The 19993-nt window shown below is 49.1% G+C and overlaps 3 protein-coding genes across 3 annotated transcripts; all 3 read left to right on the forward strand.

Moving 5' to 3' along the window:
* The first annotated feature begins 2464 nt into the window (after positions 1–2464).
* On the forward strand, positions 2465–4475 carry LOC101784023. Its single transcript, XM_004983764.1, has 3 exons — positions 2465–3967; positions 4078–4196; positions 4282–4475. Exons 1-2 carry the CDS (start codon positions 2465–2467, stop codon positions 4186–4188), a joined length of 1614 nt encoding a protein of 537 aa, XP_004983821.1. The 3' UTR covers positions 4189–4196; positions 4282–4475.
* A 2349-nt stretch (positions 4476–6824) lies between these two features.
* LOC101784439 (probable RNA-binding protein 18) lies at positions 6825–8354 on the forward strand. The gene is made up of 5 exons (XM_004983765.2): positions 6825–6979; positions 7157–7336; positions 7420–7493; positions 7595–7721; positions 7810–8354. Exons 2-5 carry the CDS (start codon positions 7334–7336, stop codon positions 8107–8109), a joined length of 504 nt encoding a protein of 167 aa, XP_004983822.1. The 5' UTR covers positions 6825–6979; positions 7157–7333; the 3' UTR covers positions 8110–8354.
* A 2783-nt stretch (positions 8355–11137) lies between these two features.
* On the forward strand, positions 11138–12568 carry LOC101785099 (probable membrane-associated kinase regulator 6). The gene has a single exon (XM_004983767.3). It carries the CDS (start codon positions 11485–11487, stop codon positions 12166–12168), a length of 684 nt encoding a protein of 227 aa, XP_004983824.1. The 5' UTR covers positions 11138–11484; the 3' UTR covers positions 12169–12568.
* The last annotated feature ends 7425 nt before the right edge of the window (positions 12569–19993 follow it).

Genomic DNA, 19993 nt, shown 5'->3' on the forward strand with positions numbered 1-19993 from the left:
GTAACCCAGTGATCATAAGATCCCGTCAACGAACACAGAAGAATAATCGCCTGTCTTCATCATCAATCTTCACATCGACCTTCACAAGATCAGCAATTAATTGATTGAAGACATTAATGTGCTCAGTAAGATCCGACCCCTCTTGCATCTTCAGCCCATACAGTTTCTGCTTCAGATACAGCTTTCGGGTCAAAGTCTTGGACATAAACTTCTCAGCCAACATATCCCAAATCTTCTTAGGCGAGTTTTCATCCATGACATGGTACATGATCTGATCAGAGAGACACAACCTTATCGTTGCACGTGCTTGCGCCTGCATCTCCTCCCACTTATCATCATCTACCTTCGCCGGTTTCTTCTCGTCAAGTGCCCTCGAGATGCCCTGTTGAGCCAACAGGTCCTTCACTCTTGTCTGCCACAACCCGAAGTTACCGGTGCCATCGAACCTCGCCACCTCGAACTTGGAAGCTATCGACGTCATCTACCTGTTGCCACAGATCGCCGAGAAACCAATCACAAACGTATATTGTACGCACGAACCACGTACCTCCTACACGTTGTGTGCCGAGCACGCCGCCTGCGCACTCCTCCTTGCGTCCCACCACGAACGCCGCAGCACCTCCCTACAGCACCCACCTACTGCGTGTGTTGTGATGTCCTTGTGCTGCCGCCGTCGCTGCACACCGATTGTGCACAGCCGCGCCGCTCGCAAGCCTCGTCGACCTCCACGCCGTCGCACACGACGTTGTCGACCCGCCCAAGCGCCGCCCGCCGTTCGCCGTCAACCGCGCAAGCACCGGTTCCGAACAGCAATAATAGATCGCCTCTGATGCGATCTCCACGATCTCCTGTGGATCTCTCTACTTGTTTTACGGAGGTTGGATAGCTGCATGAGTCCAAACGGAACCGGACTCCTCCTCAGCACTTTTACTTTTCTCGTTACGCTGGCCTCCCTTTCCCCGTAGGACACGTCCACATGCACAATGTCCTGATCGGATTATGCTCCAGTAGCCCGCATGTGACCGGTTGCTGCATGAAACAAACTTCCAGGAGGCTAATTAGCACCGAACCGAAAAGTCCTTGACCTAATCACCACGGCTGCCTCCTATCTTTGTTATACGCTGCTTCTAGCCAAGAAACAATAAACAAATACACTTTTGCATGCCTCCTGCATGGATATGCTCCAAACGTGAACAACACGTTCACGAGTCCAGCCCAGCCATGATGCATCCACATGCCAGCCTGATGACCGCACACATGCATGGCCATGCGGCCTAGTACTCCCCATGCAACACGCCGTGTATCTCCTGGCCGCCGCAAACACCACACCCACGTAACCTTGAGCTCACAATGACCACCTCGATCACAATCGACCACCCGTCATTCTGATCGCAAGTCAAAGCCGCCGTCTTCATCCACGACGTCTTCCAGCCGCACTATCGAACCTGGCCGTCACGTCTGACCGGCCCCTATCGAACAGCGGCCACCAGCCGCTACACATGATCTCCACGTCTGGACGCATCCCCGTTGATTGCAGCTCATTGGACGGTCCGAGCCACCCGCCCGAAGTGTCCAACACCACCGATCGAGTCGTCGATCGCCGCCGTGCTCCACCTTGCACCCTGTCCCTCCACGGACAGCTTGTGCGACCTTGCGCGGTGTGGAACACACCCATCATGCCTCCACGTGGATCTTCTCTATGGATCTGACTCTGGTACCACTTGTTAGAATAAAAACGCGGTAGCGATAACCCCAAGAACGCAAAGCCAAACCGCAAGATTACACAAACGAGAACGACACCGAGGCACGATGTTTTTTAACGAGGTTCGGCCATGTGCCTACATCCTCAGGGCATGACTACGGGCGCTCCTCCTCATAAACAGCAGCTACACTGGCATCCGGGCACCACCGCGGCCTCGCCGCCGCCCACACCAGCCGCTAAGTCGTCTCATGGTTACAACGGTAGTGCTCATATATTTATGGACCATAGGGATACTAAGTACGACCGAGGCTCTATCCCTAACCTACCAAATTACAACTCAAGTCCAATTGTAACCAAACTGTACACATATTCGACACATATCTAACATATCTAAGTGCATACGACCCACCATTTAAAACAGAGCAAGTATATATTATTTAGAAAAAAGCGATCCTCAACCCACACAACAACAACCACAGTATGCAGTATGGACCTGGTCAACACTACAAACTCCGGAGGAGGAAGATCCAAGAGAGGTGATGCGGCTCCGGTGAAGGAAGATCCAAGAAAGGTGGTGCGGCCATTGACCGAAGAAAAATATGCATGCAGACATGCCTGGTCTCCACAACGAACAAAACGACCAGCCACACAATTAACCATCTCGTTATATTAAACGTCACGGCGATTAGCATTCTAACCTTTTTTAGAAACTAATCCATCTGCCATTGCGATCTGCTAGCCTTGATCCGCCGGGGCATTGGCATGAGGGGAGGCGGAGCTGGAGAGAAGCTCCACCACAAGGAGGCCAATGTCGCGCACGGCGCCGCCGTGTACGGTGGCGCGGGGAAGGGGGCCAAGTCCTCTTTCCTCTACGGCCTCCTCCTCTACGTCGTCCTGCCGGTGCTGGTCCTGTACTTCGTCGTCATCGCCGCCTCGCAGTTCTACAACCCGCGGTGCTCGCCGGAGGGCAACGTCGCTGCTGCGGCCCGTTTCATGGTGGCCAAGCCCAACGTTTCGTTGGCCAGATCGTTGAATGCTTCGTCGTCTTCGCCTCCTCCCCCACCGCCTCCTGTGGCCAAGCCGAGGCTAACGGCGGAGGAAGCGCCCACCGGGCTGCGCCACATCGTGTTCGGCATCGGAGCGTCGGCGTCGCTGTGGCAGAGCCGGAAGGAGTACATCAAGCTGTGGTGGCGGCCGGGGCGGATGCGCGGGTTCGTGTGGATGGACAGGCCCGTGCACGAGTTCTACTCCAAGAGCTCCCGCACGGGGCTCCCCGCGATCATGGTGAGCTCGGACACGTCCAAGTTCCCCTACACCCACGGCGCGGGCAGCCGGTCGGCGCTCCGGATCTCGCGCATCGTCTCCGAGACGTTCCGGCTGGGGCTCCCAGGCGTGCGGTGGTTCGTGATGGGCGACGACGACACGGTGTTCCTGCCGGAGAACCTGGTGCACGTGCTGTCGCAGTACGACCACCGGCAGCCGTACTACATCGGGTCGCCGTCGGAGAGCCACATCCAGAACCTCATCTTCTCGTACGGCATGGCGTTCGGCGGCGGCGGGTTCGCCATCAGCCGCGCGCTGGCGGAGGAGCTGGCCAAGATGCAGGACGGGTGCCTGCACCGGTACCCGGCGCTGTACGGCAGCGACGACCGCATCCACGCGTGCATGTCGGAGCTGGGGGTGCCGCTGACGCGCCACCCGGGTTTCCACCAGTGCGACCTGTGGGGCGACGTGCTGGGCCTGCTGGGCGCGCACCCGGTGGCGCCGCTGGTGACGCTGCACCACCTCGACTTCCTGGAGCCGGTGTTCCCGGCGACGCCGTCGAGGGCGGCGTCGCTGCGGAGGCTGTTCGACGGGCCCGTGCGGCTGGACTCGGCGGCGGTGGCGCAACAGTCGGTGTGCTACGACCGCGCGCACCAGTGGACGGTGTCCGTGTCGTGGGGGTTCGCGGTGATGGTGGTGCGCGGGGTGCTGTCGCCCCGGGAGATGGAGACGCCCATGCGGAGCTTCCTCAACTGGTACAAGCGCGCCGACTACACGGCCTACTCCTTCAACACGCGGCCCGTGGCGCGGCAGCCGTGCCAGAAGCCGCACGTCTACTACATGCGCGGGAGTCGGATGGACCGGCGCCGGAACGTGACGGTGACGGAGTACGAGCGGCACCGGGTGAAGCACCCCGCCTGCCGGTGGCGCATCGCCGACCCCGGCGAGCAGCTCGACAGTATCGTCGTGCTCAAGAAGCCCGACCCCGACCTCTGGAAGAGGGTACGTGCGTGCGTGCGTTCCCTGATCGTCGTGCACAAGGTTTCGTTCATTATGTTGGCTACTGTGACAAACTCGGCGAGATGCTGACACGGTCGGTGTGGTGTGTGCAGTCGCCGAGGAGGAACTGCTGCAGGGTGGTGTCGTCGCCGAAGAAGGGGAAGGACCGGTCGATGACCATCGACGTCGGAGTTTGCAGGGAAGGCGAGTTCGCCAAGGTCTAATTGGTTAGGTAAGGTTCATTACAGTCTCACATTGATCCTTCATTGTTCAGCCTAGCTAGCGCCTAATTTTCTGCATCTGGCATAATTTTGCAGTGGGATGGATTAGGAGAGGAATTAGCTTAGCAGTGGCACAGGAGGGCCCAATCGGAGCTCCAGTGTAGCTCGTTAGTCTCGGCGGAACGGGCTGGTCAAGTCAGCATGATCACCACGGCGACGTACTCCATCGTGCATTCGTGCCTGTGCGTGTCAGACGGATGTGACAAATGCTCGCTCCATTTCTGAGTCAGTAGCCGCTATAGTGTAAGGACACTTTGGATGATGCTTAACTTGAGTGTATTTTGTGTACCCAAATGCTTGATGTCATGTGCCAAGGATGGTTGGTGCTTAACAAACTTCTAAAATCGACCGTGTTAATAGGAAACAGAGACCCGAAGTAACATTTTCTCATAACTTCTAAACACATGTACGTACAACAGTGCCAAATTAAAAATATGAAGCCAATGACTCCGTTTGTTATCGATTACCACCGAATTCGTGTAGAGGGAAAAATCGAGGAACAAACCCTCCCCTCCGAAAAAGACCCGATTCGTGTTGGATTTATTAGGAATCAATTTCCCCGCTCTTGCTTGTAGGAGAAAATCCCCAACTCCCCACTCCCCCCAAAACCAAATTGTAGCAATCCAATCCATTTATGAAATTGTTCCTGAGTTGGTAATAAACTACCCACCCTCTGGCATCATATAAATTGTGACTCTAGGCCGTGTCTCCCACTCCATCAGTTCGTGCAGCGCTCTCAAGGAGTGACTTGGCGTGCCCCTCCAATGACATGGCCTAATGCTGGCCGGTCGAAGCTCGTCCGCTAACTGCTCGACACAATTGATGGAACAACCGAAATATTTTGTCAAACACGGTTATGCTTCGTAAAATATTATGCATGGCAGATTGTGATTTTGATATGATGTTGACATTTATTGTTACTAGTTGGACCGGTTCTGTTCATAATACTCGTATAGATATTTCGGAAACATAGAACCAACTATTTTCACATTCACCGGAAAGAAAAGTATTATGTTGTTGATTTGGAATATACTAACAAAAAGGGGTTCAAGCAGGTCAAAAGTAATATGATTCGAATGGTAACATGGTGGGCAACATGTGAGCTCCAAGGAGGTGTTCAACCACTCACATTCATCCCTCATTTTTTGGGGAATTTTAAAGATGAAGTGAAGTTTTCTCTTCAACCTAGCAAGCAAGCTAAAATCATAAACTGCAGTAATGGTTCTTAGTAATTTCATAAGAAACAGTGCCATCCATGATATAGACCGTAGCCGCACTGTGATGCTACACCTGCAGTGTGGTGTCATTCCGCGTCGTCAAATCTCTATCCCCCCGCACCGTCCTCCTTCACGTGGATCCGGCCATTAAGCTTCGTCGATCAACACTCTCCTCGTCGTTCAATCTTTGCCATGTGCCGTCCCTCTATCGCACGGATTAGTCACTATTCTCTTGTTGCCACGACACCTCGTGGACGGGCTCCGCCTGACTGCCTCCGCCACCACCACCTCTCCCGCACAGCGTCTGTGCGAAGCGGGCTCCGTCCTAGTAGCAAATTAGAGAGAATATTGAAGAGAGAAGGGAGACAAGAAATGAGTACTAGAGGAGAACGAGTGTTTCCACAATACAAATACGGTTTGTGGACCCCATGCACATAGAAACATAACTTGATCGAGTTCAGACACACTTTTGCGCTAGTTTCTTTTCTAGCGTTCTCATGCCGATTTAGATTTCTAATAAGATGAGTGTGCTCTTCTGTATCTGAACCATTGGTCATGCTTGGTTGTCCAACCATCCGATCTAGAATGCCCCTTATTAGAAAAAAAGAATTTTTATTCCAATTCACTAAATCTGCTGCTATATCTTCTTAAAGGAATTGAAATAAAAATAATAAAGTATTGTTCATTAAAATATTCAAAATATCTGAACACAATAGTTTTGGTCGTTTAAATTTTAAAAAGTAAATCAATGAAAAGTTATCTGATTATTAGCTCACAAAAAGTACCGGTATGTGTATAGGAGAATGATTTAAGGCTACACTCGGTCACAATTTATTTTAAATTAATGGGCCACTACAAACGAAAGTGATACCGTAGTTTCAATTTAATGAAGAAAGAGGTTGAACACTTGAACTAGTTTCATCAATATAAAATCAGGAATTAGCACTACACACTTTTGAAATCCCCCTCCTCTATTGTAGCTCTAGGATTTTCCACAGATTAAAATTTAGTCCATGTCACATCGAATATTTAGATACTAATTAGAAATATTAAATATAGACTAATTACAAAACTAATTGCACAAATGGAGGCTAATTCGCGAGACGAATCTATTAAACCTAGTCCATAATTTGACAATGTGATGCTAATATAGATGTGCTAATTATGAATTAATTAGATCTAGTAGATTCATCTCGCGAATTAATCTTCATTTATGTAATTAGTTTTATAATTAAACAGGTCGTCCCCGAAGATTCGATACGACAAGTACTGAACCTTAGCTCAACCATCAAAACACCCTTGATGTACATTAGTATTACTGTATGTAGCTCGCGAAATAAACAGCGTGAATATATTATAGTCGATCCGAGCGCCCCGCTGGTTTCACCCCTCATCATCTACCGTTCCCCTCTCTCCCTCGTGCCTTCCTTTCCTGCCGGCGACGACTGGGCGAGCGGCTGCGGCGGCGCCCTGCGCCCGTCTTCGCCGGCCCTTCGCCGGCGACGAGCACCCACCAGGTATGCCCTCCCCTTCTCTTCCCTTCCTCTTCTGCGAAACGGAGCACCTCGAACCCTAACTGAGCTATTTGTATTCGGATCTGACCCGGTTACAAGCATGTACATCTATCGTACCTACTAACTTCAATTTTTAGCGTACACCCATGCCTTAAGCTGGTCCGCCCTCGATTCTGTTAGGTTATTGTTCTTCGACGTGCAAGATCAATCCACCCGAGGTGCTGCTGCAGATTGTTTTCCAAAAATTTTGGTGTTCAGCTGAACCCCCATGCCCCACGTTACGTCAGCCTTGTGATTTGGCGTGCTTTGTTAAACGGTCAATCACCTCTGAATTGGAAATCTTGGCTGCAAGAACCAATGGTATGTTGGGCCTGACTGAATCAGAAGATAGCTGGTTTTAAAGCTTAGGTGGATGCTAAATTTCTAACCAGCTTGAGTTGCAGGACGTTAAAGGTCTTGAGGGAGATAAGCTGGAGAATAGGCTCTATGTTGGGAATCTGGACTTCAGGATATCAGAGTGGGTTACTTATTTCTTTGTGTATCTAGTTGCATGTTCGTTTCATGGTTCACCCTCACCCTTGCGTTCTGCAAACCAACATTTGTAGCGTTGTTTTTTAGGTCTGATGTTATCAAGATGTTTGCCCCCTTTGGAAAGATTGCAGCAGAGGATTTCTTGTGGCACACACGTGGCCCAAAGCAAGGTGAACCCCGGGGCTATGCCTTTGTTCAATACACCACCAAGGAGGTAAGAGTAGTATTTTTTTCCTGTGGCAAATAACAATTGGTTATCGTGTTCTCAGTTCTCACCTTTGCCACCTGAAGTAAGCATGCAGGAAGCTCAGTTAGCAAAGGAAAAGATGAATGGCAAGTTAGTCTGTGGACGTCCAATGGTGGTTCACCTGGCTAGTGAGAAAAGCTCTCTAGACTCTGGTCCTTCACAAAGAGCACTCAAAGACAAGAAACTGACAGGGGGTTCAGCAAGCAGATCAGTACAAACTGATCGCGCTGCAAAGGTATCTGCCATAAAAAGCAAGTTAAAATCTCTTGAGGAAGAAGGGTGCAGCACAAAAAAACCAAGACTCACACCAAATGACTTGACAGGCACTAGGGAACACTCTCATAAGAAGTTTTGAACTGAGTTTTCGAGTTCTTCAGAATGTTTGGGAGTTTGCATCCTCTCACGCTGGTGACACTTCTAAAGCTGCTGCCATTCTATATGGTTTTAGCTTTAGGAAGCTAGCCACACCATATGTGTAACATTCCACTGTTTTGGATATATGTACAACAGCTTGTACCAATTACCTGTTTCTGAATCAATTTGTCGTTTTGATATGGGAATCAGTGTGGCAATATATTGCGTTGGCATTGATAATGTGCTAGTCTGTGAGTGTCAGTTCCATTGTTTGTTGCTGCTATACATACCACCGTTCTCCGAGAAAAAATTGAACATGTACCTGCATTAATGAAATGCTTATTTACACACAACTACATGAAAGTAGAACAAAGATTCAAAAACTGACATGTACTGTTTTTTTTTAATTTCTACTCAATTAATTTTGACACTTGCTCAAAGGTACACACTAATACATGGTATTTGATATGGATATGTGTTCAGATTTTTATGTCATCTGCTTGGTTTCAAATAGACAATCTTAACGATTACACACTATTTGACACAAGGCAGATGATATGAAAAGCTGAATACGTATCAATATCGAATGTGGAGTAGCATCAGGTGAAAATCTCTTATGTATCCAGTTTTTATACTATCTAATGTATCCAGAAATATGCTCATTTTATTGAAAGCATCCAGGTATAATTTAGCTATTACTACCTACTATTGCAATCGCAACTATATAAGTTGTTTGGAAATACAAGGTAACATTTTGACCACTATTTATTCCTTTACAAATTAAAATAGTTATAGATTATTGAATCACTTTTCATGAAGAATCTTAGTCATAGTGTCACACCAATTTCATATTTGTCAACTGAGATATTTTTCAGTATATTGAAACTTGGTAGAACGAACAAAAACTGTTGACTGGCCTCTTATGTTTGCAATAGGTCGGAGTAGTTGAAGCTATCCTTAGTTTTGTTGCTCTGGTTTTTGTTTGATATGGTATAATGATGCCATCATTGACATCCATGTAATCCAGGGTCATATTCTGAATGATGATGCATTCTTTGAGTAAAAGAGTCTCCAAAGCTGTGTTGCTGGAAAGCTAGAATTGGTGGGGACAAAATGTAGTGTAATGTTCCACAAAGTATATTCAGAAGTTCAGAATCTGTCATATTATGGTCGACAGTAATTGATACATAGCTGCTCTGTCTAGTCTGTTCCTAAGTTTTGGAACAAGGACCAGTAGAGCAATGACAGAACAACAGCAATGTCATTCATGTCTCTACCTGGCAAAGCTGTCATTTCTGTACCAGTTATGCTGAAATCATTTAGATAGATAGTTGCATTTTGGTTTTATGATATCATGCACATCTCTATTGTGCTGGAGCATAAAAAATTGCATCAACGCTGAATTATTAACATTATTGTTCTTTTTTTCCCCTTTAGGAAGTGTGCCTTCAAAAGTTTGTGATGTGTACAGAAACGAAATATTGAGAAGATCGCCCCGTTTTCTATTCATAGTCAGTATATTTGAGGTAACTTACATTCCATGCCAAGCTAGAGAGTGTAGATAATTCCCTTTCCATTTCCAGACTACTGTTGTTCTGCAAAGGTTCCTTCCAATTTAAACCGGTTCTTGCTCCTTAATATCCTTGGAGTTGTCTTTACCAACTGGAATGTTTAGGACTCTTTAAAAAAATTGGATGCTTAGAGTTGACATAAAGTGTCTTAGACATTACCTACTAGAGTAGGCAACTGGGACGCTGGTAGTAAAGAATAAGAGTTCCTGGCATTACCTAAGGCTGAGAGAAAAGAATGTTGTAGTTTAAGAAAGGAATATGGAGGTATTAACAATAGTTTTACCTTGTAAATTTTGCACAAAGCATCTGATAGCTTTTGCAAAGATTAACAAAGTAGTATTTTTTTTCAATTAAAAATTAATGTCGTCTGAAATGAATCTGTATCTTTCTCAAGTACATTCCTGCACATTTCCATGTAGTTTTTTTTTATGCTTCATTCACGGAGATGCAATTGGTTTGATTTAGGGACTATTTGATGTTGCTTAAGCATAGCACTTCTATGCTTGTGATATCTATTTTGCCCCTAGTTTACTCTCATCTGCATTAAAACGAGACCATGTGCCTACTCGAGGAGTCAAACCCAGTGCTTGTTCTATGCGCTACATACAGGTCTAGAACACCAACTGAACCCTATTAAGAAATGGAGGAGCATATCAACACACCTTTGAGGTCTAGACCAGAGACCTACTGGCTGCCGTAGCTCCATGTCGTTATTGCAGTTCCCCTGGCTGCTTACAGAGACCATTGTCCCCTGTTCAAGGGTCTCGAACCTTGTCTCTCCCGGTCCAGGTTCATGGAACTCCGTTTGATTTCCCTTCAGAATCTGAACATGTTTCCCCGGTCAGCTTACACTCTTCCTGCTCCCATGGTTTGAATATTGCAGGTGTGGCTAGAAATCAGGCGACACGACGACGATAACCGCATAAAAGATGCCTTGCAGCGGCTTGAAGAGACCGGGTTCGCATGTGAGGACCACAGATCTTGCACGGATCCTGCCCCGGAACCATAGATTATCTTCCCTGAATTGTTAGATCTGTGATGTGAAGGCTGAGGAGCGCCGAGCGTTGCTGTTCCGTCTGGGAGGCTGGGGCTCGCCGGCATCACATGTAGGACATGGCATGGGGTGGATGCTGCCTGCTGAAATGCTGCCGCGGCTTTTTGTCAGGATTATCTCACCCACCCGACTAATCCCGTATTATTGCTGCCAACATTGATGACCTTGTCTCTGACGGGTCCGGAAGAGCACTGCTTATTAGTACACTATTTTGTCATTTGTCTGGTACCCTGGTCCAGTACGACACAGCATACCAACCATACATGTTCCGGGTGTTCATCAGACTGATCTTTCATCACAGCCAAATTTCTACTACGTATAGTAGGTAATTCTTATTTTGGACCAAATTTACTGATTTAACATGTCAAGCTTCAGTCTGAATTGCTTGCATTTCACATGTAGACCTGGCAATGCCTAGAACGCACGAGTTATGCCGAAATTTGTGTGATTGAGTTGGTACAAATCCTGAACGAATACAGAGAGCAGAATCTACGGTTTGGGACCGTGTAAAGCACTGTTTGTAGGAGCAAGCGAGCGCGGGGAACAACATGGACACGGCACCAAACGCCTTGTCCCCAGACGTCAACTCGTTTGTTCCCACGCACCGGCTCGCGCCCCCACATCGGCGACCCGCCTACCCCCTATATCATCCTCGTCGCGCCACTCACTTGCAGCTCGCCTCGCCTCGTTTCGCCTCGGCTCACACACCTGCACGAACCAAAGCTTCTCTTGCTCGCTCGCTCGCTCCGCTATGGAGGCCTCGCCGTCTCGCAGCGACAGCTTCTCCCGCGGTGGATGGCCCAGGTGCAAGGCGCGGTGCGCACCGTCCTTCGAGCGCCTCGACATACACGGCGTCGGCCTCGGCGAATCGTTCAACAGCTCCACGGCGTCCTTCATCGACATGGACCCGGAGGAGCTGTTCTCGATGCGGTGGACGTCGGACGACGCCGGCTTCGACTTCGGCCCGCCGTGCGCTGGGTCGTGCTCCCCGCTGCTCGCCAGCGCCGGGCTCGTCTTCTCCGACGACGGCCTCCTCCCCTGCGAGCCGAGCGGCATTGCCAGCGCGTCGTACGCCGACGCGTCGGCGGGCTCGTCCCCGGCGTTCCACACGGCGCAGAGCACGCCGGCCTCCGTGATCGGCTCCTCGCGGCGCCCGGCCGGCGGCGCCAAGCCGCTGCTGGCGACGCGGAGGCTGCTGCTCAGGTACCTGCGCTTCCTCGTGCCGCTGTGCCGCAAGGCGAGGGCGCTGCGGATGCCGGCGCGGGCGTTCTCGGCGCCGCGTGCCAGGTCGGTGGCCGCGACCCCGGCGCGCCGGTCCACGTCCAGCGCCACGAGCGCGGCGGAGTACTGGTGCCACGGCAACGCCGACACCGCCGTGCGCGACGCCATCCTCCACTGCAAGAAGTCCTTGCTGACCGCTCGCACAGAATGCTGAAGTGAACTGCCGAAACGTTCGGTATACACCGCTTCGGGACAGGACATGCAGGAATGGGCTCTTGCAAGAACACTTTTGGCGAAGCGAAGCAAGATTCAAGGAAAGGAAGGAAAGGATGTAGCGTTTTCCTTTCACTTAATTTTGAGTTCGATGTATGTACATGCAGTACAGTGTATACGCCGCCGATGAATTGTGCCCAAGGGAGTTTGACCTTGTGAGGCAATTTAGTTAAAGAGGTGTTCTCTCTTTGCTCTGCTTTTGCCATGGCTCTATGCAACTGTGCATGCATCAGTGCATCACAGCATCTGGCCAAGGCAAAAGCTGGACGAAAACAACAGGTGATTAACAGCACCAACTTGTGGTAACAATTGGCCGTTAAACATCTCATTTGTGCCGAGCACAACACTGTTCAGAATTCAGATCAGATCGATGGTGGCGAGTAGGAAGGCCATAGGCTTTGGCATGTTGTTCGCACTTCGCACTGACCGTCTGGACCTTGTGGATGGAACGAAATGCGAGTATGTTCCACGGTTAGAGCTCAAAGCAAATCAACTTTGCGGAGAGGATCAACCGCGAAGCTGAACTTTGGTCAGAAACTGGAGGATGTCACTTAGGTTGTTTGCTAGTTTCATAATGTGTTGCCTTCGCTTCTTCAGGTATAAGCTTGCCTAAATCAGACGATGGCGGCCCTGTAATAAACTCTTCAAACACCTCTTTATTAACCTGATGAATTTGACCTGGAATTTCGTTTCCATTGGCGCACCATTTACAAACCCATAAGATGCTTGCGGGTCTAACACGATCTGCACATCCCGGTTGTGTGTTGGGAAAGCTTGCTGACTTAAGCGTTTCCAACCAAACACTTCAGCAGTCAAGCCGAACGTTGAGTGTTCAGAGACGATTGGCACCATCGCTTCAGTCTTGGCAGCCCTTACGATGACGCCACCTAAACCCTATAGATGCTATAGCTAGAGCTCCAGATTTTGTCGCCCGACGCTGATCAATCAACCTAACCTACTCCAAGGATAAGAGTTACTTGTTGTAGGCAAACATAGCATGGGATGCGACGGGGTCCTGACTCCCGACGATAACATCGGATGACCTGGGGTGCAGCAGCGATCCAAACTTCCGAAGCGAGTGAACAGCGCGCCGATGCTGATCCGTACGCTGCTCGGGGCACTGATTGGGTTCCTTCGGCGACCGCATCAGCTCAGCTGGCTGTGGGCTTGGCAGGTAGCTGATGGCCGGTCACCTGTCACGACTCCACCGCTCGCACGAGACTACGAGAGTACGCAGCCTTGCCGCGGGAAATCATTGTGCCGGTCGGAGCAAGGGCCACGCCCTCCGCCGTGTCGGTCTGCATGCACCGTGCCGGCGCCTGCCGGCGCCGCCGCGAAGCACCAACCAAGTCGCAAAAGGTTGTCGCATGCAATGTGCAGGAGCAGTGAAACCGCATGATCTCCGGCAGGCAACCCGGCGTCCAACCGGACCCCGTGCACTGTGCGGGGTTGGCTCGGCGTCAACACGTAGGCGTCCGGGCGGGCGGGGACCAGCCGGGAGAGGGAGATCCGTCGACGTGACGAGTCACCGGGCTGATGGGAGCCGGGTTGTCCGTATCGCCCCGGGCTCCCGACCGGCCGGCGACCGTGTTCTCGATCGAAGACACAGCAGGGCGCGCGGCCACAGCCAGCCAGCTCTGCTTCGTTTCCCACGGATCCGTCAGGGACCGGACGGCACCACGCGCATCAGCACACGTACCTTATCATCTGAACGTTCGAGGTCGGGCGCTCGCGCTTTTCTGCTGGTTTCTGTGTGCGTGGGCGCGGCGGGGGTGTGGTCGTGTGGAGCGGACGCCGGCCGGACGACGGATCGTGTCGTCGCGAGCGGCCGAAAAGAACGCGCCGCGGAGAGCGACGGGCTGTGGGAGGTACTGCTCCGGTGGGCTGGCGAGGTGGGGGCCTACGTGTATGGGCGTTGGGGCGGCGGACGTTGGCCCCCCGGGTCCGGGACCGCGCGCGTGGATGACGACGGGTTCAGTTTCACTTTCACGTGAGAAGTCCGGGCCGCATCCGGGGCACGGGGCCGCGCGGCGGCGGGGGAGAGAGAGGAAGCGACCGATTCGCTTCGCTCGTTCCCCGCCGGGCCGCGCCGAGCCAAGGCTATGGGGCCGCGATGACGAACGGACGACGGCCCGCCCGCTGCTGCTGGCTAGGCGGATGAAGTTAGTGTTGGGCCTGGGAGCCTGCGCTGCCGTACGTCCTACGGGCCGTGGCCTGCAGGGGAAGAAAGATCGGGGAGATACCGTACATCTTCGGAAGAAGGTAGGAAAATCATTGAAGTTTGAGATTCGTGCATGTACCGTGGGTCATCGGATTCGCTTCTTCCTTCCCCTCCTCAGTGCAAATCTCTCCGATCGCGACCGCGTCGTGCGGGAAGATAACCGGATGGATGTGACCGGTGTGGTGTCTCGAGGATGAAATCGATGCACGGTGGCGGGCGTAGGGGCTGCGTGGCGCGGCTGTGAGGATGTCGCTAGCTGTGGGCGGTGGAGGATGATAGCGGGGCCAGCGAAGGTGGATCCGGCGACGGTAGCCGCCGGAGATAGAGCGATAGGCTGGCAGGGCGGGGCAGCAACGTCGGAGAGAAAGAAGAAGAAGCTGGCGACGAGCAGCGGGCGGCGAGCAGCGCGTCAGGAAAGGAAGACGAGTACGGGGCCGTATTGAACTGGCGATGTACAAGGGTTCATCTTCTGCGCGATGAATAGGAGCTCCAAAGGAAGACCGCGAGTGTGGGATGTGTGCTCCGCTTTCGAGTTTTGACGGAGATATAGGCTCCTGCACCGATCTTAGGTGGGTGTAATTGTAACCGTATCTCTTCTGGCGATACCGACGTGCTCTAGCACATCCGGTCAAAGAAGCAGGTGTATAATGACTAACGCGGCAACAGTAACCTGTGCTGCCAAATGGCGGTGAGAGCGCAATTCGGCTTGGTTGCTCGACGACATGTAAATTTAAACCCTAAATGCATAGTGGATTTACTAACAAGCGGGTACAATCTTTGTGATGTTGGTTTTTTATTTGTGGCTATCAACATTTATTTCATATCATATATTATGGTCATTATATATATTCATCTCAATGTGGAATTATTTATTGATGCGAGTGACAAGGAAATTATTGATGCAGAATCTAACTCGAGGTGCCGAGAACGTTTGTGCTGGAATACAGTAGAGGAACAAGCTGGAATGTTTATTATGTACGTACATGTTTGACCTGGGTACAACACGACATAAGAGCTAGGTTTGTTTTGCGGGATCGGCTTTGCAGGCTGTTAAACCACATGATCAGATTGGAATTGATCTCATTTATACAACTGATCATGGTACATGACTCACACATGTGTCCTAGGGATTAATATAGATCGTGGTTGGTGACATGATTCAGGAGTCACACGGATTTCTCCGGAACATAGATGGAATATTTGTTACATCTGGAGTCTATAAATAGGTCCCTACCCTCTAGCCTCATTATGCATTGTGAGCGACACCACAGATAAGATAAAGGAATAGAGGGTAGACCGCATAGGCCATAATTTCCTAAATGTGACATTGCTGCCTCATGTCTCGCGTGTTACCTTGTTGAGTAGCCCCTTTCTCGGCTCGCAACCACGGCATGACACAGCACCCATACACTTGAGCTAGAGTGCCCGCTATGTTTACAAATATGGGTGTAAAAAATTGGCATCAAGGTTCTAATTTACATATACCCTGACTGTTTGACCATAATAACAAAGATACACCTGACCAAACGCAAGAGAACAATGCAACAAGGTTATATTCTAAAGGTAATAGAACATTAGACGCGATTTGCACGCCTTATCATTAAGTAACAATATAAATGGTAAGTGAAGAGCAGCTGCATAAATATTTATGCCATTGACTTGAATGTTTGATCAAAATATATACCAAAAATAATTCCGAGTATTAATATGTAAAAAAACTAATACCAAGTATTCCTTATACATTAGGAAAATTGGATTCTAATGAATCATAACTCTTAAGTTTGTTTGTCCTTCAAGCTTTTTACATTCTCATAAGTCAATTCATTGAAAATATTCGGTAAAAACTTTGATGGCACAAATGATGCAATCAACCAATCTGCCGGTGGAAAGATCTGCAATAGGATAAAAGACTAAAATTATCCATTAAATCCCTGGCATAGTTTACCATTATCAAAAAGAAAAATAAGTATTGGCATAGCTTACATGAATCCATGGAACTGACATATCTCAGTATTCAATATAAACCCCATTTTTCAACATATGGGGATTTTCTTACATACGGATCAACATGCAACATGATAAAAGTGTTGCATGTCTAGACATATATGCCTACCACAACCATGGAAATTAAGAAATTAGTTCTATGGAAATCAAAGTTACCGTGAGACATTACTCCTACATATTATTTAGGTCCTTCAATGACATATAAGTTCAACGAAATAATTAAATCAGTAAACTTTGCTCATTGCATGGGGCAAGTGGGCGGAAAGCTCTTCACTACAAGATCAATCCGGTGTGAGAGGACGTCCAACCAGACCCATTCAGTGCATGGGGTTTCCTCAGCATCAACGCGTACGAGCCCAATGGTCAGGAACCAGCAGGGAGAGAGATCTGTCGACATGACGAGTCATTGCCTAGATGGGAGTAGGTTGTCCGTATCGCCCCAGCTCCTAACCGGCGACCATTCTCGATCCTCATAGATAGTTGAGGTTCTTATTCCAACTCCAAAAGAATCGTGGGCCCCTCAAAATATCAACTCAAAAACCTAGATTGCAATTTCATGCTCTCAAAATATCAACTCGCAGATGATTAAGGTTCTGACTCTGACTCTAACTCCAAAAGAAGCGTGGAGCCCTCAAAATATCAACTCCAACAACCTAGAATGCAATATCATGCTCGATAGAACTTCACCTGCATTGAAAGAGAGAATAACAAAGTGATCTTGTAAACTTAGTTCAAAGTAGTACAATAGGTTGAATCATGAAAAGAAATAAGGCGGTTCTTCACACTACTAGAGTAAGTCCTCATGAACAAGATTGCAATATACAATCTTCATCTCATTTATTATCTCAACTCTCAATTTGCTGGATTTGAAATAGTTAGAATTTGTGATACTACCGCAGAACTGCGTTAATTTACCTGGTCAACAAAGAATACCACCAAAGTCATTTTCATAAGATCGTAGATCAGACATCATGTAATGAATCCAAATATGGTTTAGTGGGGCTTTATAAGTACAATTTCTAACTATAAAATTAGAAATGTAATAATGTCAATGTATATCAACCTAGAAAAGCATTGAAATTTTCCCACACGCATACTTTGCCACTAGCTGATAATATAGTCTCCGGTCTACATCTTATAACCTAGAAAAGCATTGAAATTTTCCATAGCTCCTCCTCGTGAGCACATAAACTACTCAAGTATTGCACATAGCCAACTCAAGAAATTACACATACCTGACTCGGCTTTTATTGTCGTAATCGTCAATATTTTTTTTGAGATAATTCCTTATTTGACACTAGACAAATGACCCGTTTCTTCATTGGCCCTCAATTTTTTCCTTCCTTATTTGACACTGACTTCAACTTTCATTACCAAATTGACACTCTGTTGGATTTTTCGTCCGAGAACTGTTAAATGCCCTACGAAAAGACGATTTTACCCCTATGGGTCCCACCACCCTTCTCCCTCCTCTCCTTCCCTTCTCCCTTCTCTGCTCCACACCACACAGGTCCTTCTCCCTCCGCCCGGCCGCGCCTCCCCTGTTGCCGTAGGGGTCAGCCGCGCCCCTCCACGTCCAGGTCGCCAGCCGCAGCGAGTCCCAGACCAAACCATGAGGTCCTCGGCGCTCCTCCTCCTCGCGCTCCTGGACACCGTGGCGTGCCGCTCGCTCGCCTCTGGCGGCCTCTCCCTGACCGGCCCGGACTCCAACTTGGATTGGTGTTGGGAGTCGCTGCTGACGCTGGGCCTGTGGTGCAAGCACGACCTCCTCGCGAGGCGCCCCGCCCCGCGCGCGTGCTGCCATGCCGCGGACGAGGCCATCCACCACTGCGGGCCCTTCACCCGTGCCTTCCTTTGCTCGCTCCTCCCGCGACCCGGCCCGGCCTCCGCGTGCACCCACGCTTGAAACTGGGCAGAGTTTCCGGTGGTGCGCGCCCATAACCGCCGCCGCCGTTGGTGCCAGAGGCGTAGACGGGTGCTCGCTCTCCTCCTCTGCGTGCGCCTACCGGAGCTTCCGGCGGAACGCGCTTGCCATCCCTGTGCCGCCATCGTCGAGTGCCCCGCCGGGCATCCCTGTGCCGCCGTCGCTGCGCGACGTCTGCACCGGGTACCGTCCCCAAGCCGTCACCACGCGTGCTATTCAGGACATGAGAGAGGGGGAGGGAGGGAGGAGAAGGGTGGTTGCAGTGGGTCCAACATTCTTAACAGGGGCAAAATAGTCTTTTCATAGGAAATTTAATGGTCATCGGATGGAAAATTGAACATAGTGTTAATTTAGGAACGAAAGTTGAAGTCATGTCAAATAAGGAAGGAAAAAATTTTGAGAGTCAAGGAAGGAACGGGTCCGGTGTCAAATAAGAAATTATCTCATATTTTTTCTCTTACGAAAGTTACCAGTAACTTTACAAAACCATCATACCTATCATCACTCCAAGGAACATGGTCACGTAATTCTTCACAAGCATTAACTTTGTTTCAGAATGATGGACTATTCCTTACAAGGGGATTTAGGAAACAATGAATGACATGTAGTTTTGAAGTCCTGAAAGTAGGGATGTTCTTTTATTCTTGATAGATATGAGGTATATCTCCCCTATGAAATAGACTACGTGTTAGTTTAAAACAATTACAACAAAACAATAATATTTCATTTCCATGCAATTTGGGGCATGCTAAACCCCAAAACAAGAGTTACCGAATTATTTTCAGTAGGGTTTGTGTCCAATAAGCCACCAACAAAAAGAATATAAAGTGAAAAGGTACCGTAATATTTAAGATTGTTGAAGGGTAGAGACCTAGCGCATTTCTTTAGATATCCACTCCAAGTCTCTTATTACCTCATATCCTGTTAGGTTTGGCCGAACCATGCCACTTTTTTCAATTATTAGAAGTTTGCAACACCTTCTAACCCCGCAATGAACTCGTGTCTCTAGGGGACTCTATTCAAACTATCTAAATCATCCAGACAGTGTTGGACAAACTTTCAAGTGGTGTCACCTCAACCCTATCACCCTATCACATATATTGTCATTTAAAACTCAATCCTTATTTATGGATTCATAAATATATATACCACAACATTCTTACCTCCGCTACACTTAACTACTGAATCTATCATCTTTTAATGTAGGTCAGCATTCTGTTGCATAGTGCAAACCTGATTACTTTGCAACTTTTGTGGCACACGGAGGGTGCCAAATGCTTGACACCATTTCATTCACCCCATGGTGATTAGTGGTTCATTGCAAAGTGCAAACCTGATTATTGTCCTATAGAATTTACCCCCTAGATTTGTTACAATTCCTTCTCACATAGGGTGTCAAATGCTTGACACCATTTTAGCTAGACTAGGTACCAAATAAGTTTTCCATGGTGGCTTGTTCGCATGAGGCTCCGATTCTCTTTCCGCGTTGGTGGCGACGATTGCGAAATCGGTGGCATGATGGAGCTTTTGTTCGCGTTTTTTGTGGTGGTTTTCTACGTACGCATGTGAGGGTTCATATGCTTCTTGTGGAAGGATGGAATTTGGTTTCCCCTGCAT

This window comes from Setaria italica, chromosome IX (genome assembly GCF_000263155.2).
Source record: "Setaria italica strain Yugu1 chromosome IX, Setaria_italica_v2.0, whole genome shotgun sequence".
NCBI lineage: Eukaryota > Viridiplantae > Streptophyta > Magnoliopsida > Poales > Poaceae > Setaria > Setaria italica.

What these genes read in the sequence shown, in the direction of transcription:
- LOC101784439 (XM_004983765.2), top strand. An exon ending in CTGGACTTCAGGATATCAGA is followed by an intron (nt 7,494 to 7,594) that starts GTGGGTTACTTA and finishes GTTGTTTTTTAG; the next exon opens with GTCTGATGTTATCAAGATGT. An exon ending in TTCAATACACCACCAAGGAG is followed by an intron (nt 7,722 to 7,809) that starts GTAAGAGTAGTA and finishes GTAAGCATGCAG; the next exon opens with GAAGCTCAGTTAGCAAAGGA.
- LOC101784023 (XM_004983764.1), top strand. Translation starts at nt 2,465, where the DNA reads ATGAGGGGAGGCGGAGCTGGAGAGAAGCTCCACCACAAGGAGGCCAAT. An exon ending in ACCCCGACCTCTGGAAGAGG is followed by an intron (nt 3,968 to 4,077) that starts GTACGTGCGTGC and finishes TGGTGTGTGCAG; the next exon opens with TCGCCGAGGAGGAACTGCTG.
- LOC101785099 (XM_004983767.3), top strand. Translation starts at nt 11,485, where the DNA reads ATGGAGGCCTCGCCGTCTCGCAGCGACAGCTTCTCCCGCGGTGGATGG.